This window comes from Zootoca vivipara, chromosome 14, assembly GCF_965207765.1.
Source record: "Zootoca vivipara chromosome 14, rZooViv2.hap1.1, whole genome shotgun sequence".
Classification (NCBI taxonomy): Eukaryota; Metazoa; Chordata; class Lepidosauria; order Squamata; family Lacertidae; genus Zootoca; species Zootoca vivipara.
The window spans coordinates 20,518,131-20,543,558 of NC_142597.1; the positions used below are offsets into that span (position 1 = coordinate 20,518,131).

The 25,428-nt window shown below is 45.4% G+C and overlaps 2 protein-coding genes across 6 annotated transcripts in view; both read right to left on the reverse strand.

Moving 5' to 3' along the window:
- Positions 1-495: 495 nt before the first annotated feature.
- On the reverse strand, positions 496-15,354 carry DLAT (dihydrolipoamide S-acetyltransferase). Its single transcript, XM_035139662.3, has 14 exons — positions 14,926-15,354; positions 12,620-12,721; positions 12,217-12,341; positions 11,356-11,521; positions 10,173-10,299; positions 9,458-9,645; positions 8,646-8,796; positions 8,479-8,546; positions 8,083-8,187; positions 7,103-7,210; positions 5,733-5,848; positions 5,294-5,456; positions 3,158-3,294; positions 496-2,351 (listed from the first exon to the last, which is right to left on the reverse strand). The coding sequence occupies exons 1-14, from the start codon at positions 15,196-15,198 to the stop codon at positions 2,222-2,224; spliced, it is 1,959 nt and encodes a 652-aa protein (XP_034995553.1). The 5' UTR covers positions 15,199-15,354; the 3' UTR covers positions 496-2,221.
- Positions 15,355-16,324: 970 nt separating this feature from the next.
- Positions 16,325-25,428, reverse strand: part of DIXDC1 (DIX domain containing 1) — a 77,403-nt gene continuing 68,299 nt past the window's right edge. For all 5 annotated transcript variants that reach the window (XR_015947017.1, XM_088657799.1, XM_088657798.1 and 2 more), the window contains 4 exons: positions 24,324-24,390; positions 22,174-22,282; positions 21,888-21,996; positions 16,325-20,010 (listed from right to left, as the gene is read on the reverse strand). Coding sequence is in view for 4 of the 5 variants with exons in the window: in XM_088657799.1 (XP_088513925.1) it covers positions 19,930-20,010; positions 21,888-21,996; positions 22,174-22,282; positions 24,324-24,390 (366 nt within the window). In the remaining variant the exon portion in view is untranslated. The remainder of the gene's footprint in view (positions 20,011-21,887; positions 21,997-22,173; positions 22,283-24,323; positions 24,391-25,428) is intronic.

Genomic DNA, 25,428 nt, shown 5'->3' on the forward strand with positions numbered 1-25,428 from the left:
CCCCGCAATGCAGGAATCTTTCACCCAACATGGGGCTCGAACCCACAGCCCTGGAATTAAAAGTCTCATGCTCTACAGACTGAGCTAGCCAACTTCATACCGTAGCATCAAAGAAGAAGAAAAATGGAAACTAGCCATTCCCTACTTATGAAATAGTCAGTAAAATTTTAAAAAGTCAGTAGAATAAAATGTTTTGGATTATTACAATGAAACAAACACAAAAGTTTCAAGGCTTTAGTTAAGTTGGATTCTAAAAATAACTGAAGAACATTTAGAGCAGCTACGGAGTTAGTAGGCACAAGCTATCCATAGTTCAAGTAACAAATCTCTTGTGACTCCCAGCCCCTGAGTGGGACAAGTTAAGATTCATGTTTCACTGATTCAAATAGTGAGGCAAGCTCAGCAATCCTTCTTACTAGTAGGGTCAGTTCCACACACATACCATAATAGCCTCAGCAAACAATGAAGCAGCAGGGACAAGAAAAAGCCATCTAATAAATTTTAAACATTTAATGGAACACAACTGGCTTAACTGGCCAGACGGGAACGGAGTTAGGACGTTTTGAGTGCAACTTGCTTCTTCCCAAAACAGTAAAGATTTTATGCAAAACAGCAACTAAATTAACAAAATATTAGATGGGTCTCAGAAAAATATTTAATCTCCACAGTATAACCACCTTGAATATTCTTTTAGTGGATTTGGTAGCACAACTTTACAATACTTAATGCAATGCATATCATACAGAATAATTTGGGGTATATTTATCAATGGTATACTTGGCTCTCCAGGTCACGTCACTTGGCTATTACATGATCCTCCTTTGTAAATTAACATTTTCTTTGGAAAGCAAACGTGGGAGTGTTTTCCACTAGAGAATCCTTCCCTTTGTGGACACAATCTTAAATGCAAATGGGCACAATTTCAACAGAAAACCATTCCAAGCAATTTAATTTTTTACACTATTTACATGACCAAAGAAATTTTGCCACTTCCCCGAGGCTGGGATTGGCAAAAGACAAAGTTGTTACAGAACTGACCTCAATTCAGAGAAATATAGTTACACCTACTGTATTTTGAAATGAATAGCACTTCAATAGTCACGACTAACCTGTTCCATTGATTTCAATGGAACTTAAGCAAAACTCATTTACTCTGATTTATGGCCAGTGGTCACAAACCACTCAGGTTATCTTTTCTGCACAATCTTTTTTATATGAAGGAAGACAGTGACCTCACATTCATTTCAATGACAGGACAAGTCCCATTTGGATTGCACCTAGTCCCAACACCTCTCAGAGCTTCCTAAGGTCAACAATGTGGAAGGGGGGAGGGAACCCTAAAGTCAGCATCCAGATGTTCAGACCGCATTGGTTTATGTTTATCAGCCCCTAATGAATTTCATCAATTCCCTGAACAATGACTGCTCCTTCAAGTGAAGCAGCATTCACTAAACTAGAAGGGGAAGCAATCTCTTAAAATGAAAGATTTAATGCCAAACAAAGATGAAAAGTTCATAAAATGCACTAGAATGAACATATATGGTCAGCATTATTTCAAAAAAGAAATGTCGCCATACAATGTGGGGAGTCTGACTGGAGTTCTTGAGTTAAAGTGCTCTCAAATAATTCATGTGGCTATAAAATCTGAGTAACTGCTGAACTCTAGAAAAAAGCTGGCATGTGGACCATTAGGGAACCCTGTTCTCTTCCATCCTTCAGGACAGCCTGCTAATCTAAAAGGACAGGAGGAGAGAATGCACAAGCTCCCTGTCTTTGCTGGTAAGGGGATTTCAGCAACCAGATAGTTCAACTTGTGTTTTGCTTTTTCTTTGCTTTTACCAGTCTTGGTTCCTCTGTTTTTGGGAACAGAGAATGAGTCATCAGGTTGCTGGGTGGGCCTGTGTTCCCTTGATCAGAAGCACGAGCTCCTCCACATGATTTCAATCACTTTGGGCTATTTAGGAGGGAGAAAGTTTGCAAATTCATTTCCCTGTATAAAATACAGTATAACCAAACCAGGCTCTAGAAAGCCTATGCAAACCATTTTAATATGTACAACTGGTAATAAAAATTACCAGCAACCATATATATATATTTAGATAAGATTTTTTTAAAAAATAAAGAAGGGAACATTTGTTTAAAAGTCTAAACACTAGATATATAAATAGCTTCTTTAGAATGAAGTGATGTGACCTAAGAAAGTCCTGGTGGCCTCAAGGGATTATAGCAGCATGGTGGCCGGCTTCTCAAGCAACTTCTTGAACTCAGCCAGCCACTGGGCTCCAACTGCTCCATCCACAACGCGGTGGTCACAGCTAAGCGTGACAGACATCACACTGGTTACGTCAAATCTGGGGTGGGGGGAAAAAGCACATTTCAAATGCTCAACCTCTTCCATGAACCAATCAATAGGAACAAAAGCAAAATGCAATAAGTGAGGATTAAGTCAGCAAGGAACAAAGCAGCAACAATGGGGCTGCCTTTGGGGTCACACAGCTTGTGCATAGCCAACATAAACATGGTCAGCCATTTTTAGTATTTTCTTCTGTACAAATTTTGGACTTTTCCTGGCTACAGGTATATACTGGCCTGGTTTGCACAATAAGTTAAACCATGATTTGAAATAAACTATGGTTTAACATGCACAGGCACTTTGCACCTGAGTGTACCATGCCCTAGGAGAAACAAGCTAGGTCTAGCTCAGGCATAGGTAAACATGGCCCTCCAGATGTTTTGGGACTACAATTCCCATCATCCCTGACCACTGGTCCTGTTAGCTAGGGATCATGGGAGTTGTAGTCCCAAAACCTCTGGAGGCCCGAGTTTGCCTATGCCTGGGTCTAGCTTGTTGTGAGACGTGAATCCAGGCTTGTGCTTTGTCTCCTGTAAACCACAAGCAGTGAAGCTAAGAAGAAAACTTTGCTTCCACTTGTGATTAGATAGGAGAGAAATAAACCATGAGCCTGGATTCGTATGTCATAAGAAGTTGGTTTCCTCTACTCCATGGAACGACCAGGAGCACGGGAGAAGCAAAGTGCATGTTAAACCATAGTTCATTTTAAACAATGATTTAACAATGCATGTAAACCAGGCCACACAAATTCCCTTGAGTGCTACCCTATTTAAAGAGGTACTTTAAAAACAAAACAAAACTTACCCCTTTTCATTATCTGCTGGGACCAGCCTTTTCTCAGAGGCACCAACTGCTAAAATACAAGCCTGTGGTGGATTGATAATCGCAGAGAAATTCTTAATCCCATACATTCCTAAATTTGAGACTGTAAAAGTTCCTCCCTGAAAGGAAATAAATACATTAGCATTGTTTGACAAACTACTGTTTATGGTACGCTGTTAGCTGTGGAACATAAAAGGGTAGCTCTGAGAAACTGTTTGCTAAACAACCATCACCACTCCAAAACATCTCAGGTATTGGCACCATTACAGTGGGTGTTTCCGGCTATATGGACTCTGTTCTGAAACCATATGCTATCAGTGCTCCCAGCTACGTACGTGACACCACAGATTTTCTGAGGAAAATACAATATTTGAACAATCTTCCTAACAATACTATACTAGCCACTATGGATGTGGAATCTCTATATACCAACATCCCACACAATGATGGTTTACAAGCCATAAGGAACACCATTTCAGATAAAACCACAGCGGACTTTGCTACCAAACTCTGCCACTTTGTCCTTCAGCGGCACAGCCATGGGCACCCGCATGGCCCCACAGTATGCCAACATCTTCATGGCAGATTTAGAACAACGTTTCCTTAACTCCTACCCACTCAAACCTCTCCTGTACCTGCGATACATTGACGATATTTTTATTATCTGGACACATGGACAACAGACCCTGGAAACCTTCCACCAGACATTCAATGACTTTCACCCCACCATCAACCTAACAATGAACCAATCTATGCAAGAAATACATTTTTTGGACACTACTATAAAAATACAGGATGGACGTATAGACACCACCTTATACAGAAAACCAACTGACCGACAAACATATCTACATGCTTCTAGCTACCATCCCAAACATACCAAACAATCCATCGTATACAGCCAGGCCTTACGTTACAACCGCATCTGTTCCAACTCTACAGACAGAGAATCTCACCTAAGAGATCTACAGCAAACCTTTTTAGAACTAAAATATCCACCTGATGAAGTTAAACAACAGATCAACAGAGCCAGACAGATACCTAGAGAGAACCTGCTGCAAGACAGACCCAAAAAAGAAAATAACAGAACACCACTAGTCATCACATACAGCTCCCAAGCTAAAACAGTACAACGCATCATCAGAGATCTACAGCCTCTCCTGGACAATGACCGCTCCCTTTCTCAAGCTCTGGGAGGAAGACCTTTCATTGCCTACAGACAGCCACCCAATCTTAAACAACTCCTCACCCACAATAATACAACCACCAGACTTAACATGGACACTGGTACCAGAGCCTGCAATAAACCCAGATGCCAACTTTGCTGCCACATACACCCAGACAACACCATTACTGGCCCCAACAACATCCAACATACCATCTCAGGACTATTTAATTGCTCATCCTCTAACATTGTGTATGCCATCAAATGCCAACAGTGCCCTTCAGCTCTCTATATTGGACAAACAGGCCAAACCCTACGCCAAAGGATAAATGGACATAAATCTGACATCAGGAACCAGAAGACAGAAAAACCAGTAGGAGAACACTTCAATCTCCCAGGACATTCTATACAAGATCTCAAAGTAGCTGTCTTACTACAAAAGAATTTCAGAAATAGACTGGAAAGAGAAGTTGCTGAATTGCAACTTATAACCAAGCTCAAAACCATGGAGGGACCTGGTTTGAACAGAGATATCGGGTTCTTATCTCATTATACATGATAAGCGATCTTCAGCCATCTCAACCCTTGCTTTTTCATGCAAAACCATTTGCAGTCGTTTGCGGTCATCAACAGCTATCAGTCAGTCAATCACCCATTTCCACCACCCTTCTGAGTGATCCCCCCTCCCCATCCCCACCCCTTCTCTACATAAGTGCCTGGAAACTTCCATTTCACTGTATCTGAAGAAGTGTGCATGCACACGAAAGCTCATATCAAAATAAAAACTTAGTTGGTCTTTAAGGTGCTACTGAAGGAATTTTTTTATTTTACTTCGATCCAGACCAACACGGCTACCTACCTGTAACCACTCCAAAACATTTTTCTTATCTCTCAGAAAGCAAATCCGGAGCACAGTCACACCTTTGGAATCACTCCTGCTTCATGTAGCTTACCTGAAATTCATGTGGCTGCAACTTCCCTTCGCGAGCTTTGGTTGCCAATGTTACAACATCTTTGTTAATGGAAGCCAATCCCTTTATGTGTGCATTAAATACTATTGGGGTTATAAGTCCTGCTGGAGTACTGACTGCAACGTTTACATCGACTACATGATTCCTGGAAGACAAATGGGGTGGGGGTCCATTTGTATGAACCTAGCAAGACTCAAAAGAAATTCAGACTTGAACAGAAATTGGAAGGCACTTTCACAATCCATTATTGGCTGTCTTATTACAATAAACCAACCTCCCCACCCTGACCCCCTTCAATTTAATTGCACAAAAATGCATCAAGCTGCTGCCTCTATACTGCTGCAACTCAGTTCCAGCATGCAGCTAAGATGGGGCCAACAGTTATGAAATTTACTTGTTAACTTAAAGACTGAACACTTACTGTCTAATGACTGTGTCCAACCAAGAGGAATTTGCTTCAGGCACTTTCATGCAAGCCAGAGCTGAAGCCTTAATTATGAAGTCATTGACAGAAAGCTTAGTGTTCTGCGGCATCTCCTGCGAAGACAAAAGAGACAGAATGGACATATTTGCAAAACTGTTCATCTGCCAGGATTACCTTAGAAGGCTGAAAAAGGATGAATTCATGCAACCATGTATTCCACATAATTACAATGATTGTGGAAAGCGGCTATTCAAGGCCAGCTGCTACACAAGGAGCCAGTGAACCTAAGTATACAGAAGGCAATGCAAGCAAGAGCAGGCTGTCTGTCTAATGCAGACAGGTCAACCAGGCTGAGAAACCCAGAGCATGCAACTTGAGTAGTTTCCCCTCTTCCAGTGTAGTGTAGTGGTTAAGAGCAGTAGACTTGTAATCTGATGAAACGGGTTCGCGTTTCTGCTCCTCCACATGCAGCTGCTGGGTGGCCTTGGGCTAGTCACACTTCTCTGAAGCCTCTCAGCCTCACTCACCTCACAGAGTGAGGAAGGGAAAAGGAGATTGTTAGCTGCTTTGAGACTCCTTAGGGTAGTGATAAAGCAGGATATAAAATCCAAACTCTTCTTCTTCTCCTCCTCCAGTTTACCAACAACACACATCATACTTCTCCTAAGCCTAACTCTCAGAATGAAAGGTTTTCATTCCAATTTTAATAAGAGGGTTTATTTCCCAGAGCATTGTGCAACTTTCTCTCATTTCAGTTCTAATAATGTAGAGAATAAAACAATGCACAGAACTAGCTCTGATATAGTCATCTTTCCCTTATAGTTTACAATCTCCTGTTACATATTCTGTGATCTTGACTGGGAATGCAATGTGGGAAACCAGAAATGCATGTAAATGCGTACACTGCTGGAATATCCATGGATGGTAGGTTGTTTTGTATTACAGTGGTACCTCGGTTTATGAACACAATTGGTTCCGGAAGTCTGTTCATAAACTGAAGCGTTCATAAACTGAAGCGAGCTTTCCCATTGAAAATAATGGAAAGTGGATTAATCTGTTCCAGACGGGTCCACGGAGTACTTAAACTGAAGCGTTCATAAACTGAAGCGAACTTTCCCATTGAAAGTAATGGAAAGTGGATTAATCCGTTCCAGATGGGTCTGCGGCGTTCGTAAACCGAAAACTCATAAACCGAGGTGTTCATAAACCGAGGTTCCACTGTATGTTAAAACTTCCACATACTGAAAACTCAAGGAAACATTAAATCATTACAGAGCTGCAGCCCCCTACAGCATAGAAAGCCACTATATTGTTTTAGGGACTACCTACAATGCCATCACAATACTTCCCACACCACAGCAAGTTACCTGGTTGAGCTCTTTTCTTAGCACCAGTATTTCTCCCATGTCTACATCGACTGAGAGATAGTAGTGAGGTATCGTTTGCTTAGACTGCATCAAACGCTGGGCAATCACCTGCAAGTACGGACAGCAAGACAAGAAATTAAGACACAACGTATTCTGCCAAGAGTTGGTGTCATATCCAAGCTTGGTGGCTTTCAGTTGGGTGGAACTATTTAAATGCGCCACACAGAAGCTTACCCTCCCCAAATGTCAGTCAGGAGTGGCCTCACTGTTCCTCAAAACACACCTTTCACGTGCAGCCTTTAGCCCAGGCATCCCCAAACTTCGGCCCTCCAGATGTTTTGGACTACAATTCCCATCTCCCCCAACCACTGGTCCTGTTAGCTTGGGATCATGGGAGTTGTAGGCCAAAACATCTGGAGGGCCGCAGTTTGGGGATGCCTGCTTTAGCCTAATTCCTTTGTCATCGCCCACAGCCAGAAAAAAGCACACATGCTTTTGCTCCCTTTAGCTTCTTATTACCTTGTCCCCTGCATCTAAAATGTGAACCTCTCAAGGTAGGAATCACCTTTTTTCTACCCTTTTGTTACATCTGTACAATACAGTCACACCTCAGGTTGCGTACTCGGCAGACCTGGAAGTGTTTAATTCCGGGCTCCTTCACGTGTGCATGCACAGGAGCGTTTTTGGCACTTTGCGCATGCGCTTAAGCGCCGCTTGGGTTGAGTACTTTTTGGGGTGCCGGAACGGATTGGGTACTCAACCTGAGGTACCACTGTACCACCCTTGACATGATGGGAACTCCCAAGACAAGCATTTGGAGGCCACGTGTGCTAAACCTCTGTTTCACAAACATCTGCTAGCACCTGTTCACAGGAAAGCACTTAAGAGGTCAACAAGCCAAGCCTTCACACTTGAATGATGCTCAACAAGAGGCACTGACTGTTAACACACACCCTAAGGCGACAACAGTGATGCCTTACCTTGCGAATATTGCTGATTGGAATATCCGTGAAGACGCCTGTGGGAAGGGCTGCGGCAGCTGCTGATGCAGGTGTTGCCATAGGAGGTGCTTCTGCTGCCCGGGGCTGTGTGCAGAGAAAGCTTTTTAGCTACGATGTTTTTTGTGAAGAGAGGGGTCTAAGAATTGTTGGGCTGAGGGCAGAGAGGGCTCATTGTTCTTTAAGCTATTCCAACTTAGAAGAGTTTTAAAGTGTTGCCATCACACATCACACTCAGGTCAAGTTCTGAGGGGAGGGAAAGCCCCAGTTCAAATAATACATTGGAGGCAGTCTTCAGTAAAGGTTTAGCCTTGTCAAAAAACTTTGATGCAACCAAGGCAGAAAAATCAAGATGCTGCACTTCTGTGCGCTACTCACCGGGGCAACCTTTGATGGCACAAATGACTCAATGTCTTTCTTTGTTATCCGTCCATCTGGTCCCGTGCCTGGAGTGGACACACAAAAGGGAAAGTGTTTCAAGCAAGAGCTAACCAAATGAACTGGGGATGTGGAGTGACAAAAGTATGCTGGGGGTGGCCACTCACCTTTCACCTGTGAAAGGTCAATTCCTTTCTCTGCTGCCAGTTTCTTTGCCAGAGGGCTGACTATTGCCCTCCCTTTTTGTCCAGGAAACTTGGCTGAAGGAGGGGCCGCCGGCTGGGATGGAAAAGAAGGAGTAGGTGTTGTTGCCGCTGCCTTAACAGAAAAGAGAAGGCCAAATGTTTAGTTAGATGCCAACACATGGGAGGCTCGTGGGAATTCCCCAGTGTTCCAACCTGTGCTTGACTAGATGGGTGGTATCTGATGAAGTGTGCATGCACACGAAAGCTCATACCAAAATTAAAACTTAGTTGGTCTTTAAGGTGCTACTGAAGGAATTTTTTTTATTTAGATGGATGGGTGTTTGGCATGGGGCACAGCAGCAGCCGCTCAAGTCCAGTACACAGTACCACAGTGAAATTGCACTAATACATGCATGACCCAAGAATGCAGGGTCCTAATGGGAGCTGGACATCTTACTTAGAAGAGGCCCGAGAGAGAGAGAGGAGTGTACTGAATTGGGGGGGATTACATACGTTGGGAAGTGGGCAAAACAGCCTCAGTGACTCAGGAAAAGCTCCCCAAGCCTCTGAAGAACAAAATCTAGCAGACAGATAGGAAAGGTGTCTTTCTAAGCTGTCTTGTAGCCCCTTTCCTTGCAAATATATGAAAACAGGCAGCACACAGTTGATCAGGTTGTAGAAGCAATCCTGCATCTCTCCTATGTGGAGATAATTTCTAGAGCAACAAGATCTTTCTGCACAGGAGAAGCAAACATTTCCCCACCAGAGGTATCACATATGCAGGTTGTACTTACAGGACTTGGGAGTGGAGGCAGCACCGGAGGCTTGATATCTGTTACTCCAGCATCCTTGTAGTCTGCAAACGCTGGAATGTCAGACTCTTTCTCCACAATGATGCAGAGGGGAGTTCCTAAGGGCACATCTCTCGTGCCTTCGGACACCAAGATTTTTGCCAGGTAACCTTCTTCTTGTACTTCAAAGCCTTAAGCGGAGAGAAATTGTTTAAGGAAACAATCACTAGGGAAACCAATACTGAAGGAAACTTCACAATCCTGCTATGGAGAGAGAGATTCCAGCAAATAAGTTAATTGTGTATTATTTACAAAATAAAATATTTAAATTAGAAAATCTGGAAGATGTAATCCACAGAGTTCTTCTAATTGAGGAGAGATCTTCATGTAATAAGATAACAAGCCTGGAGCACCTGTTGCTGTAGTGAGATAGGGTAATGTTTTAGATTCCTCAGTATCAGCCAATGCTGTAAGAAGAGAAGGGAATCTTGTCTGCATTACCTATTATTTATGAAATGCAAATAGTAAAGAATCTTCCAAACTAGGGGAGGGGAACCTGCAGCCCTCCAAATGTTAATGGACCACAACACCCACTACCTCTGACCATGCTGGCTGCCTGAGACTGATGGGAGGTGGGATCTAGCTACTTTGGATGAGCCACAAGTCCCCCACCCTTTGCTCCAAAGCTTTATATGTTTAGGATTTAAAAGCTTCTCACCTATCGTAGCTTTGTCTGTCTCAATTTCTGCCAACAAGTCTCCTTCGCTTAGCTTTTCACCAACCTTCTTTTCCCATCTCTGAACTGTGCCCATTGTCATTGTGGGTGAGAGAGCAGGGAGAAGAATCTAGGGAAGTAGAGAGTACAAAAGTCTGTATGAACAGGTCTCTTAAAACCAAACAGCAACAATCCCCAATCCAAAAGGCAAGGCCAAACAGTGTGGTTACAGTCCTCAGTCTTCCTAACACAATGCTTGATTGAAAGGAGGGAAACAGGGCGTAACTGCTCCATGGACAGTGAACTGAGTGGTCATTCCTCCTCCTCCTACAGCATTGTAGAGGATAAGGTAGAGGGACATTCTCTGGCACCCAAAGAAACTTCCTCACTCTCTAGCAGTGGACATGTTAGTTAGCACAACATGTGTGTGTGTGTTTTCTCCTGGCAGGGAGCAAAATCAACCAGCTAATACCACTAATTGAGTCAATGTGGTGTAGTAGTTAGTGTTGCACTAGGACCTAGGAGATCAGGGTTCAAATTCCTGCTCAGCCATGAAACTCAATGGGTGACCTTGAGCAAGTCACAGTGTCTCAGCCTAACCTACCTCCCAGGGTTGTTGTGAGGATGAAATGAGTGGGGCTGTGGAAGCAGTATGCCAGTTTGAGGTCCATGGAGGAAAGGTAGGATATAATTGTGATAAATAAAAATAAATAAGTAAATAGTTGCCCCACACAGAGACATGTGCCAATCTGCCAAGGGCAGAAACTATTCACCCTCCATTTCAACAATCCTTTAAAGGCAGTTCTGCTGCCTTTAAATGCAAGCTCACACCCTACATTGTTTTTGCAGCATGGAAACAGGAATAAAGTTTGAAGACAAAAGAATAATACAGTGGTGCCTCGCTTAACGAATGCCCTGCTTAACGAAATTTCCGCTTAACGAAAGGTTTTTTCTAGTGGAGGTTTTACGAAAAATTCATCTAGCGAATCACGGTTTCCCATAGGAATGCATTGAAATTCAATTAATGCGTTCCTATGGGCAAAAAAAATTCCAAAAAATTTCAATGCATTCCTATGGGATTCGCTAGACGAATTTTTCGTTATAAGAAAAGACCCGTCTAGCGAGGCACCACTGTAAACGATAAAGGTTACAGTAAGAGAAATAGTGATTTGGGCCTGTACTGTACCTGCATGTGGGGAGGATAGGAGCTGCCTGGAGCTTGAGCCGAGAGCTGAGCTGCTGGCGTGGGGGGAGCTGCTGCTGGAGGAGGAGGAGGAGGAGGCACTGAGGCTGGTGGAACAGTTGCTGAAGAATCCAAAGTGTAACTCTTAAAGGCGTCAATAAGCTCAGGCCTAGGAGAAGGCAGGGAGGAGCCTTGAGCAAGTGCAAAGATACGATATACCTAAAAATATAACTCAGCCACCCAGAAGGCCTCACAGCTCTGCTGGCTAACACCTGCATGCCCCAACAACAACTGAAGCATGCAGCAATACAGAATACGGAAGAGATGTGGCCCTGCCCAGGTTTCTAGACCAAGTGAAGTGGACAGGAGAAAGAGCAGGGGTCTGGGCTTCAAAGGGAGAAGAGCTTAATTTAAGCCAGGACTCAGCCCCAGAACCTGCCCCAATATAACAGAACACAGAACATAAGGATGTCTCTGCTCACATGTGGAGTGTCTTTCAGACTACTGAATGGCAAGCAGGCTCCATACATCTTACGAATTCGGTCAAGGGCCTTCCTATTAGATTTGAACCCCTCTCATATTAAGAGATTTTATCACTAAGGAGGCGAGGCTGAGAAGAGGGCTAGCCAATACAACACAACGGAGGGACCAAGAAAAGATTTTGCTGCTGAAGAGGGTTTGAAGGAGAGTTTTAATCTGAATGGAGAGAAGGATGGTGTGACAAAGATACTTTCGGAAGCTGTCCTAGAAGGAGTAGTTTGGCAAAGGTAGGGCAGAGATTGTGGGGTGGGGGAGAAGTGAAGGACACTAAAGCAGACATTAGCAAAATGGGAATTCTACAAAGATGATCCTAGCTCTACTCACTTGTCCACAGTGATGCAGATTACGGCTCCAATGGGAACATCCCGCGTTCCTTCTGGCACCAGGATCTTGGCCAAGTAACATTCTTCCGAGCTCTCAAACCCCACAGTAGCTTTGTCTGTCTCTACCTTCACAAACATAGCAAAGTTGTTACAGTAAAGAAACATCCTATTTTCGTGACCTACACTACATCAACCTCACATTAGCACCGTACACCATCAGAAAAAAAGAAAAGAAATCACAGGTGGTCAGGAGAGAGTATTAGGCGATGAAGGAGACTGACATCCCTCCAAGATGTTCCTAGGAACTCAATTCCAACAGCTTGCTCAGACACTACTTAATAAAAATGACATTAGTCACCTGATAAAAGGCTACTGACCAACAGGTTACACCAATTTCAAGGTACCTCTGCTATCAGATCCCCCTCATTGATCTTGTCCCCTTCTTTCTTCTCCCATCGTGCAATAGTCCCCATCTGCATCGTAGGAGAGAGAGCTGGCAAAGGCACCTACAAAGAAACAGGTTGTTAAGGTGATCAATGTTCCATCCTGGAATTTCAGCGTGAATAGGTATTGCTAAGCACCCACCAGCATGTCCCCTTCACAACAGAAGGAGTCTTAATTTGTGCAGAAGAAAATAGGGCTCCAGACATAGGAGTAATATCGGATTCATCATTATAAGGCCCTAGGGACAATCAATAAAATACATTTATATACCAAAAAAAGACACCCCCAGGGAGAGAACAATAAATCAAAATACAAAACAGTCAATGAAACGTTAAAAACAGCACAAATCAATATTAAAAAAAACCCACTTCATCTGTCTAAATTTCCATGCAGGCCAGTTGTCTTCATTTCTCATAGGACTATAGAATGCCATTATTAATAGGTCTTGGGTAGAGATGTAATTCATACAAGAAACACGCAGAAGTCCCAGGGTACCTCATAGTAAAGAAAGATCCCCAAACATTTTCATGCTAGACAAAGAGGCTGAAAAGCAAAATGTAAGAATACAACAGCCTTACTGAATGTAATCAAAAGCCTATCTACTCCAACACTAAGTTTTTCGAGTGTTGAACCAGGTGCCTATGGAAAGTCCAAAAGCAGAACATGAGCACACATAGATAGGTATCTATCTCACTCACTGGGGAAACTTCCATACACAGAGACTTCCATGCACTTTGGAACTCCCATCACAAAGGGTCCCAGAATAAGTAAGAGATTTATGTACATAGGCTGCCCTGTAGCAGATGTTCAGGCCCAATGCACCGCACGAACATCAACAGTCAATTATGGGTCATCAGTATGCCCATCATTGGGAAAGGCCACTTCAATCGATTGAGTTCATCTTTAGGAAAGTCTTACATTTTATATCTAAGGTGGGAAGCAGAGGCCAGTAGACCACATATCTGAAGAACCACTACACACACACACACACACACACACACACACACACACACACACACACTTATGGGGTTGCTAACAGCAGAAAAGCACAGTGTATGTGGGTGGGTGAATGGGAGGAAGACCCATGAGCAGGATAGAATAACTGATCCAAATACCACCAATAAATACAGAGAAGACTGGGGGTGGGGGGACCCCAAGCACCTCTAGTATGGAGAAGCTATCCATACCCAAACTCCGAACTGGAAATACTGAAGTAGACTCAACCCTTGTTTCCTTCCAGTATAACACTGGGAAGTCCAGGGGAAGGGGAGGGGGAGGAAAGAATCTGAAAACATAGAAAGCTGCCTTATCCCAAGCAACAGCCTCCATCCATCCACCTCAGGATTGGCTGCAACAACTGACAACAGCTCCGCAGGGTTTCAAATAAAAGATCTTCTCCAGTCCTACCTGGAGATGCAGACAATGAATGACCTTTTGCATAGAAAAGCATGTACTTTGTCACTAAGAGATGACCTTTCATAAATAAAAAAATTAAATGACGATTCCAGCCTTCATCATTCTGAATAACAAAAGCAGGGGAAGCTACCTCAAATATGAATCTATCGTGCTCAATACTGTGACGGGCAATGGCTCTCCAACCTTTCGGGAAGGTCTATTTCTCACCCTACCAAAAGATGCTAGAAGATTTGGTACCTGGGACCTATTGCATGAAAAGCCCATCCATGTTCTACCAACTGAGCTCTGCTCCTTGCCCTTAAAATAAAGATTCCGGTCCCAGTGGCTCTGGAATAAAGGGCTGGTTCAAATAGCAGCAAAAGAAACTGCCCTACCACCCTACCCAGACCATTGGGGTCCATCTAGCTCTAGACTTGTGTACACCAGGTTTCTTCAACGCTCCCCCCCCCCAATTGCTTCTGTGCGACTCTCACCATCCAGGACTACGGGATTTTCAGGAAGGAAGAACCGAGGGCTGCTGAGCTCAAGCCCCGCTTGCACAGGCTTCCCGTTAGTGCACCGGACTGAGACCAAGATGATGGGCTATTGGGGGAGGGGGGGCAGTCCGGCCTCACCCAGCAGCCAGGCGCTTCTTACCTTCGCATGACCTTCGTTTCTGCCTGCGAAGCAGGTCTTCTGCCGCCGCCGAGCCCGCAGCCTTCCCAACCGGGAGAAGGAACCCACCGACCCCATACCAACAGTGAGAGGATCTCCCAGTCCCTATGAGTGGAGGTTCCCCCCCCCGCCCGATCCTCCCAGCCCGGGGCCACCGAAGGGGAGGCCCCCCTGCACAAATGCGGGCCCCACTCACCTTCTGGTGGGACGGGTAGCTGCACCAGTGCCGGGCGGGGCCGGGCTGCAGCCGGGCCTTCCTTTCCTGGAGGAACAGCGGCGCCTCTCCCCCCCGGCGGGGCCCCCATGAGGCGAGGCCGCCGCCGCCACCGCTACAACCGGCGACGGCCCCCCAGGAAGCGCGGCTCCGCCAAGGGGCCCCCTCTAAGCTCGCCCCCGGCGCCGGCAGGAGCCGAACGCTCCGCGGGGCCGCGCATCGCTGGGCCACGCGCCTCGCCAGCACGCGCCACATCCCGCCTCGCCTCCCCTTCTCCCTCCCTCAAGAGGAAAAAAAAGGAGGAGGCCCCGGCCTCCCCGGATTCCGTCAGGCAGCGGCGGCCGAGAGAGGAGCGAGTGACCTCCCTCAGACTCCCCGGAGCGGGCAGCGCCGTAAGGCACGGGAGGAAGCGGAGGGGGCGCGACACTGTCGCAAAAGGAGCCGTGCGGGGGAGGAGCCGTCAAGCGCGTCAAGTATGGCCGGGGCTGCCTCCCAGCCGTGGCCTGAGGTTACCCTTCGGCGTCACGAGAGGCTGCGCGCGCAGCCAGCCTGAGCCACTAGCGAATGAACGAAGGAACGAGTGAATGGAATTCTTACACCAAGGTTTGCTGCCCCAAGGAATCCCCGTACCCTTTTATCTACAGTACACGCAAGCACCTGGCGCTGAAAGCTCTTCTGTCTTTCTGTGAACTGTGCTCCTTTACTTGGCAAGAGACAGTCCTGGCAAAAGACAGCCTCTGAACAGTGTGCTGGCAGACTACAATTGTTTCCCCTTTTGAAACGGAAAGGTGCTTAATCTCTCAAAGGATCTGGCTGAATTTACTATAGAATAGTTGCAGGTTAAAAAAAATACCCGATTTAAAAAGTTACTGATTAGTGGGTGTGCTGGGTTTTAGCTGCTCAAAAGATTAAAGAAGCTGGTGACGAGGGTGGAGGGACTTTAGCGGGTGGTTTATTTAAGATCATACCTGATGCTGGCTGGCTGGGGGGGGGGGGTGAGAGGTACAAGCCTTGGGGCATTTTCTTCTTCCAAAGACAGCTGCTTCAACACACATCAAATACTACTAGTACAATGCTGCCAGTTCCTTGGATTTGCTGACACCTTGAGCTGGCACAGATGCTTGGGATTGAAATTGCAGTTCCTTCCCTTTCCAAACAAATCAGGGTGGAGGAAATGGCCTCCGTTTCCTTGGTTGACCGACTTCCTTCTCACACCAGACCCAGGCAACAGCCCCTCCTATGGCAGCCTCAGTGCAAGGGTCCTTCCTCAAGTACAGTACACACTTGTTGACATGCAGGAAGCATGTCTTATGTGACACTCAATGCACCTAGCAAGCTTCTCACCATACCCCCCCCCCAAAAAAAGCAAATCAGACCTGGGTTTGCGAACTCTCTTTATTGGAGGTTATTTTTTTTCTTTCTTTAAAGTCTCGGTCCACAAATCCAAAGTATGTTTAACTGTTGCAGCACACAAACAAGCTTCAGTTCTCTCTTGGCCAGCAATGTGCAGGGAGGAGGTTGTGAGAGTAACCCTCCTTGTAATAGTAATGATTGCAGACTTCAGAATTTCTATACAAAATATAGAGCATTTTATACATAGCTTGCATGGGACATGCTGTAAGGATATGAACTCAAAAGAGGAATTTCAAAAGGAAGCAGAACATCTCTAGAGTTTGTGTAAAAATCAGGCATAGATATGTTGAGGAGAAAAACCAATAACTTCTCCCTACTTTTTAGTCTCAAATACAGCCTTGCCCAACTTGATGTTTTTGACTACAACTCCCATTAGCCACAAAAGCTGTAGTCCAAAATACTGAGAGGCACCCAGTTAGGGAATACAATTGCCCCCATCATTCCATGAATGATTCATTTTATTTCAGACCCATTTTGTATCTCCCCAATGCTCCTCATCCTTATGAGGGGATGGTAAATGTGGAGCATATCTACATGACAAACTTTCATACGATTTAAGCAATATATTGCTGCTTACCCCCAAAGACTCAAGGGAACTGTAGTTTAGATAGTGAAGAGGTGCCTATATACTTCAACCTTAATGCTACAAGACTGAGGCTGAAACCCTGCACCCGCTTTGGATAACTAAATCCCACTGGGGTTTACGGTATTAAAACAGCCCAATAGTATGTAGGATTGCAGCCCACCAGAGCCCTTAAGTCTTTCCTGAGGTGACCCCCCTGAACCAGGGTATTCTTTGCTCCCTCTTGCCACCACAACCACATTTCTGCCAAGTGCCAAGAAGCCTGTCTGAAAAGGAAGAACTGGTTCAATTAAACTGAAGTTAAAGTTGTTGAGAAGTGAGTACAGGTTTGAGCTTAAAAGCTCTTCCTGGGGGGAAAACAAACTACTGGACAATTCCCTTCTCTGTCTCTTTGTTTAGTAAATATAATTCCATGCTGTCTTTTCGCAATCTAGTAAAATTCATGCAACAGAAAAAACAGTAATTCCATGAGGAGAAGGAAGTTTTTCTTTATCAGGGGTGAGGAGCCCTGTTTCTTCCCATTTAGTAATAAGCTCTCACCTCCAAAAGCCAGCTTGGTAGTTGCTGTTCTGAAGGACAACGAGGATTGCACTCTGAATTGCTAACAGCAGACACGGATTCTAATGAGGGCAGGGTTTGGAAAGGCACTATTGCACTTTCTGTACACTGAGGGCATTGGGAAGAGCAACAACACAGAAAAACACAGAAATCAGTACAAGGAAAAAAGCTGGCAAAATATAAAACCATTAGGAATCTGTAATACCTTCATAGTAAAGTAAACCTAGTAATTGGAGCGACTTGGGGTGGCGGCATTAACAGGATGCTGGTACAAAACCTGCTAGTGTCCTCTAGAAAAATGGGTAAAATACAGCTCAACATGTGCGCAGAAATATACAGAGGGGAATAATACTTGCACCGGTATAAAAATATACACCATCCTTGAACAACAGCAATGCAAATGGATACAAAATAATTCCAAAAAACAGGAACAAGTTTACAAAAAGGACATGTGTAAAATCTATAAAATGATAAAAGCCAAGTTTTACTTCAAATGTCCAGCCTCACATGAAAAAGGACACGAAACAGGCTGACATACAGAAACGGTCATTCAGAGTGCTGGTGCATGCACCAGAGACATGCAGGCCTGCAACCACCTTCAACGCACAGGACTGTGCTGGATGGAAGACGAGATGCAGATGCATGGAGATGGGCTGGTGGAGGCAGCAATCTCTGGTAGCTGGAGTGACATTCCTGATTTTGCCACTCGCCACCTGCTTTTCAGTTCAGTGATGCCATGGGTGCACTTGCCAAGAGGCACCCCCTGCACCCCCCAGTTCTGCGTTTTAGAGCATTGCTAGAAACATAGAAAGTCCATAGTCAAGAAAAGCTAAAAAGTATCATGTTACATGAAGCAGTGCTGATTGCCGGCTGGACTACCAGGAGACCAAATTTGGCATGTGGAGAACAGATGTAAGCAGCAAGTGGATGCATCCCAAAATGATGTGTAAGTGTGCCCCAAAGACTCTTACTTAAACCTACTTATTTAAACCCCAGTGACCTTAACGGCTACAATTTCTGTCCAAGCTTTATTATGCTATGAAAAGTGTGTGTGTGTGTGTGTTATGCCTGAGAGCCAGTTCATGCAGCTGCTCTGCTCATGGTGCCTGCTGTGGCTCAGAGAACTGGTTAATTCGTTCTCCACAAGCACACACCACACTTGAAGAGTGGTCTGAGCGGCGCTGGGCAAGACTGCAGATTCTGCTTGTGGCGAACAAGCCAGTCGCCCCCCCCCCCTTAATCAAAGGGAAAGGAACCACCATGGGCAGTAGAGAAAAAAAGACAGCCACCACAAAGTGGGGTGGGGCGATTTTATGCAACAGTTTTACCGTAAACCAGGGGACCAGAGAGGTTATGTGCCTGATGCCTTGCTCCCTTTCAGCTTTCCCGAAGGTGGTTTCACACAGTCACACACTCTCACTAGAAAACTTGCAATGAGACCCACATGAAACAGTTCAACATGCATTCCACTGTCCAACCATTGAAAATAAATAGCATTCAAATAGCAAATCGGGATCCCAGTCCCACATGAGTCTCAGCACAGGCTGACTGGAAAAGAACTCAGATGGTGATGGGAGAAAAGCAGAGTCACGACTTATTGACTTGTGGAAGAAGACAGAGGACCCACATTTCCAAGGGACCCAACATTACATTCTCCTACTGTTTGGACTGGAGTTTAAGAGAAGAAATGCATGGACTGGAATCTCTTCTGCCACTTGATCCCTGGAGAAACAAAGACATGGACCTTTCTGTGGCCTCCTCACCCATACCCCCCAAAGCAATCCAACTATGGTTTCATGTCCCTCAAGAGTTCCAGGATAGGAGAGCAAAACCAGAAAAGCAGAAGCAGACACCCCCAACCCCACTCTGATGCTGCCAACTCGTGATCTGGACCACAATCCAGCCCACTTCTTTCTCTCAAGAAAGTCTCGTTGGCTCCCGGTGCTATCTGTCTGGCACAGAGTCGTTTGGAATGATTGGCTGGCGAGAGCTTTCAATATCGAGAATGTAGCTGCAACAGCACTGCCTGCCTCCAGTGCACAGTTTCTAAGCTTCCGCCATGAAGTGCAAGGTTCCTTGTAATACTGTACGTCTCCCAATGAAAATGCTCTGGATTCTCTGACAGCAGCGGGAAGGGGAAGCAGGGACAAACACACCATTAAGGCTGACAAGGACTGAAAAAGAGAGGCGGGCCACTCCCCACACCATGGGACTTTCAAACAATGCAACATTTGGCCATGGAACTCAAGTGCCATACATCCTCCTCGCTTGTGGCAAAACGTTATACCCGTCATTTTGCAGAGAAGTCCGTTCCTTTCTTTTGGCAGTTTCGAGACAGATGCATCTCAGTTCACAAACTTTTTTGGTCAGTATCTGGGAAGTGCAGCAGACCAGTGGTGGGTCGCCAGGAAAGAGAGTTCGGGTGTCTCTCATTAGTTCTCCCCATGGTCCTCTTCCACCCATGCCACGATCTTTCCCTCCCACCCAGGGATGATGTCGTCATCATGGAAAACCTGTGAGAAAAGCAAAGCAAAAGAAACTTGTTAACAAAATGAGAGTACATGCAGATGCTCCTGTGCCAAGAGTCGCCAAGGCTAGCGCTTCTTGCAAGTTTGAGTGGGTTGAAGCTTCTTCTCCCTAAGCACGTCTCAGGAGGTGTTTTGAGCAGCCAGGTGCTGGCATGGCACAGTGGCTAAGAGAGCCAGCTGCACGTCAGGAGTCCTCAATGCAAATGTTATCTCAGCCATAACCCTACCAGGTGACTTCAGGGTAAGGATGGGGAACCTCAGACCCGGGGACCAAATGCAGCTCCTCTGGCATCTATACCTGACCCCCAGAACTCTCCTCAGTCCCCACCCCTCAGTATCTCTGCTTTGCACCACCCTTAAGTGCCTGTGGGGCTAGTGCAGGACATGCCTGAACTCTGATAATGCCTCTTGCTTGCATGGGTGGAGAAGAGAGAACGTGTGTGCATGCGCAAACTAGCCTGCTGTACAAAGATAGAATTTTCATTTGTTGCTCTGCCCATGCCCACCACAGACAAGGCGGCCCTTGGAAGGCTGTCCAGGAGGGAATGTGGCCCTCAGCATGGAAAAGGCACCCTATCACTGCTGTAGGGCAAGCCGCTCTTTTCAACCCTGTATACTATGAGGGATCAAAAGGCCCATCCTCATGTTGATAGTCAAATGGTTATCCCAGTGAGCCCCAACATTATTAACGTCTTTCCTTTTCACAGGCTGATCCTGAGACATGGTGACATGCCCATGCCCTCACACGATGAAGCCCATGGTAGCAAGGGGGTAGGTGGGCCTGAGCCCAGCTCCTCCAGGCACACTCAGATTCACTTGTAAAAACTGAAAGCCAGAAAGTCTCTCCTTTTTACGGATTATTTTGCACATTCTGGGGCATCTCACAAGTTTTGCACCAGAAGGCTTATTCTGCAAGTTGCAGGATGATCAGGGCCTTGTAAGCTCAGAGAAATTGCAGGTCCTTGCCCTACATGACGGCCTAACCTCCTTTAGCTATTACAGTTACATCACTCAAGCCAAGCGCTGCAGAAACCTGTCCTTACCAGCCAAATCAAACAGGACAAGTTCCCAGATCTTTGGCACACTTATTGGTTGAGTGACATTCATCAGCTGATTTATCTGGAGACTTCACTTTCTGCCTGTAGCTCTTAGAGGGCTGCTGCTGAAAAGTCAGGTTGCTTTTATGCAACATTCTTCAGTTGTACTATAAGTTGCACCCACATGACCCCCACACCTGGGCCAACCCTGGCCTTTCTGCCCCTGGGCTTCCACGCCACAGGATACAGGCCAAGCATGAGCACACAGAGATGAAAAAGAGTCACCACATGATTAGGGATGGAGAAATATGTCAAATTCGGTTTCATTCAATTTCCCATTTTTCCAACCTTAAATTCAGTTCTCCTCATTTCTGCAGCAATTTGAAATTATTTTTTAATCCTCACGCATATCGGTCAATGGTTTAGGGCAGGTTTCTCCTAATAAAACACATTTTTGTATGTACTTTCCCCCAATATATTTTGCAAGCAAATACAACTAATGCAATGCATTTTTGTAATTTTCACTAATTTGTAGTGACTTTCCCTTAATGCATGCATTTTTGCACACACTGTTTGGCTGGAAAGCCTCCATCGCAAAATTCAAAGAAGTGCAGATTTCAAAGGATACCTGTGTTTCAGTTTGTGTATTACTGTAGTTCGAGAAGTGTTAATTAATAAGTCTCTCACTAAGATGCAAACAAAATCGAACTTCTTCCCCATCCCCAGGCACAACCAGCTGCCATTTTGTCACTCTCTGCAAGTGGGCATGTCACGTTGTCACACAATAACTGTGAGCGTAAGTCCTAATGAGAGGCTATTACATACCTCCTCTTTTACTGTGCCAAATTCTGGATCTAGGGCTTTGAAGTGGTAGCGATGTGTCCCTTCCCGATCAATAGCTGCTTTGAAGTCCCTTAGAGTCACCTCACCTAACCTGCACAGACACAAGAGTAGGAAAGAGGTAGAGCCAGCCTCACTGCCAGCGTGTGGCATGAATGACACAGGGCTCATTGGGTGCAGCGGCTGTTGCAGTGCATGCTGAGAGAAAGAACACAAATTCTGACTTAAGTCCCCCCATGACAGAGACATGATGGAGGGCTGCCAGCCTCACCTCTTTGGTATGTTCACCATGAAAGGTGTGAGGGAGCGATCCGTGAAGTAGAGCACTTTGGTGCAGGCACTGCTGCTCATTGCAGGGGTGCTGTGAGAATGAGGCAGTTCTGCAAAGACAGACGGACTCAGTTAAATTATAGCCCTCCAACTCTAAAAGAGAAGCTAGAGAAGGAAAACATGAGAGCTCACCTAACATCAAAGGCTAGAGACCCCACCCTGACAGAAATCTCTCTCTGTTTGTGTACACACACACACGCACACACGCTTTCCGCACCTCTATAGAGTTTGTCACCAATAGGATTTAGGGACAACACCAGTGGAATACAAAGACCCCAGGCCACACAACACCTCTCCCACAACAGCATCATCCTGCTTGCAGCCTTTGTAGTCACTGGCAATAATCCAGCCAATGATAAAATCAAGAATCCTGTTGTTGTTTTGCAGTCTCAAAGCACAACTGCTATGCCTCCACTGGCCCCAAAACCAATACCACTTCTGATGTGGATAAGCAGAGAATTGGCATGGGGAGAAGCTGCAGGCACGCCTGCCTGCCTATCAAGGGTTACACAGCACATACGTCTCTCCCTACTTTTGGAATAGTAATGCAGCTGTACGTCCTTCATGCTACATCTATGCTGTTTCCAACAAGCTGGATGTGGGAGGAGGGTTTGGGATTCAACAAGGCAATTTGTCCAGGAACATGAAGCAGCTTCATTCCTGTCTGCCACTGCACACAGCTCACAATCTCCAGTGTAGGTAGGGGTGAGCATGGATCAGGCAGGTACAGAAGCCAGCTATGCCTGATGCCAGCTAGGCCTGGAAAATGCTCCGGTCTAAAGGCTTGGCTTGTTATCAGCCTGAGAAGTCTTATAATGCAAAAACTCTTCTGTTTTTTAGAGCATACAGTTACAATAATGCAATGATGGTGGGGAAGGAAATGGTCCACCCAGAATGATATAGATGGATCAGAGATGCCCAATTTTTAAAACCCAGCTGCAATGACTGGGGAGCAAGGCAAAAAGAGGCACCACTGCCAACTGTGACCACTAGATGGCAGAACCTGTTTGCAGTAAGACACTGGAAGGCCTCAGAGAATAAGGTGGTGTTTTCTGCTTGATGTTAAGAGTAAATATTAATTGGAGTTGTTCATTATTTATGGTGCAGTAATGTCCAGAGACCGAAGCAGTCTGCTTTGTGCCAACAACTGCACCTTGGCAAGCTCTTAGTTCAAAGTGATGTTGGTGAAAGGAACAGTCCAAAGGAGCAATTAGGAGGGTGAGCAGATCAGGAGGGAGAGTGAGGAGGAGCAAGGCCTGCCCAGATTTCCAAAAGCATCCCTGCTAAACAGTCTCTGTTCCAGAGCATCTGACAGCCCCTCCAGATTTATTCTGCATTTGTCCCAATTTGCTTGCACAAAACATACACTGAGGTTAGACAAATGAGCATTTGTTCTGATTTGTCTATGGGGCAGTTATATTATTATTATTATTATTATTATTATTATTATTATTATTTGTTTATTTATACCCTGCCATTTTGCCCTAATGGGACTCAATGCAACTTACAGGAAAAACCAGAATTGCTAAAAACATAGAAAGAGCAACAATTAAAAATAAATTAAAAATTAATAGAATTATAACTATATGCACATATAAAACCTGTTCAAAGCATACAAATAATTACAATAAAAACAGCACAGCACCAGCCCTTTCATTAAAGCAGCCAGTTCCCAAAAGCTTGTTGGAACAAGATGCTCTTCACCTGCCAGTGGAAGAACAACAAGGAGGGAGCCAGTCTAGCTTTTTAAGGGAGGGAGTTCCACAGTCTGGGAGCCGCCACCGAGAAGGTTATGCTGGTATGTTAATGAACATTCATCAGAATTTGCTTGCAAGGTGTTTACACATTTTCCTGTTAACCATTTGTCCATCCTACACGTTCCAGAGATATTTCCCCGTCGCTTTCCTAACCACAAAAGGTCCATTCTTTTTTGGAAGTGGGACTTTTGGAAGAGCACTTGAATGCACTTGAACGGTGCAAACCTGCTTTTCCGGAATGTAACCGAATCCATCCCACAAAATACTGACAGTCTAGACTTGAAGCAGGACACTTCCGTCTGGTATGAGAGAGCGGTCTTGGAACTACACTCACTGGAGTTGGAGGGCCAGGATTCTCGGTACTCGTTCGTGATGTGGCCGGCAGGTGATTTTCCTTGGATCTAGAGGGGGAAACCAGAAAGACACTCTGTACATGCTCATAGGCACATTATTATTATTATTATAATTAAAATTTCAGGATTGAGCCCTGGCATCACAAACAGGTTCTGGGGTTGAGAATCAAAGGACAGGAATGACTTGCAAACTGTACCCTCTTGTTGCTCCTGGAGAGTCTTGGAGAATCTACTTTAAAGCTCTGACAGAAGGGCCTACTTTTACTATTCTAATGCAGGGCAACCATTTACCGGTCCTTGCATCGCTGAGCTGAGCAAACATCACAGAGGCTCAGGAGACTTGAGGGCTTGAGAGGCAAACCAGGTTTGCCTGCTGAGTAGCAGCTACAAACACGAGGGGCTCCATCTTAAAGGTCAGCAGAGAGGAAAACAACAGATGGGTTAAACTGATTAAAGGACCATACGCAAGCGTGCACACCAACTGGGACAAAGGGAGCATGTGCCGCTGTAATGTCAGCAAGAGCCTGCTCAAAATTACCCCCACCAAGGACAGCATCCAGTGACTTGAGCGACTGAAAAGCCCTACAGCAATGGCAACACCCGGCGGCCCTTTAGCCGTTTCACAGATTGTGATGAAGTCGCCCTCAAGGCTTCCTAGAAGAGGGCTCCAATGGGAAAGCGGCAAAAGGCCTGTTAAAGGAGGGAGGGTGCAGCAAGCTTGTGGGAGTCAGGAGCAGGAACACTACACTCCCATCTCCTTGGACGTATTTGCCTGGCGTAATATAGTCCAGCTGCAACTAAGCCATGAAGCCTGAAATTCACACACCGCAAAACCAAGATCAAAGCCAGGACTCCTAAATCCCAGACACATCCCAAACAGTGCCTGGAAAAGCATTAGTTTTTGGTGGAGCTGGTGCTTTAGGACAACATGCATCACTACGTCCCCTACCTCAAAAATCCCTCCAGGGTAAATAAGGTGGCTGCAAACTCCCCCTTTGTCACAATGCAAGTCTCAACCCATAACACTCTCACACAGTGCTTTTTCTAGGACCCCAGCAAGCGCACATGCCCTGAAGTAAGCCTACA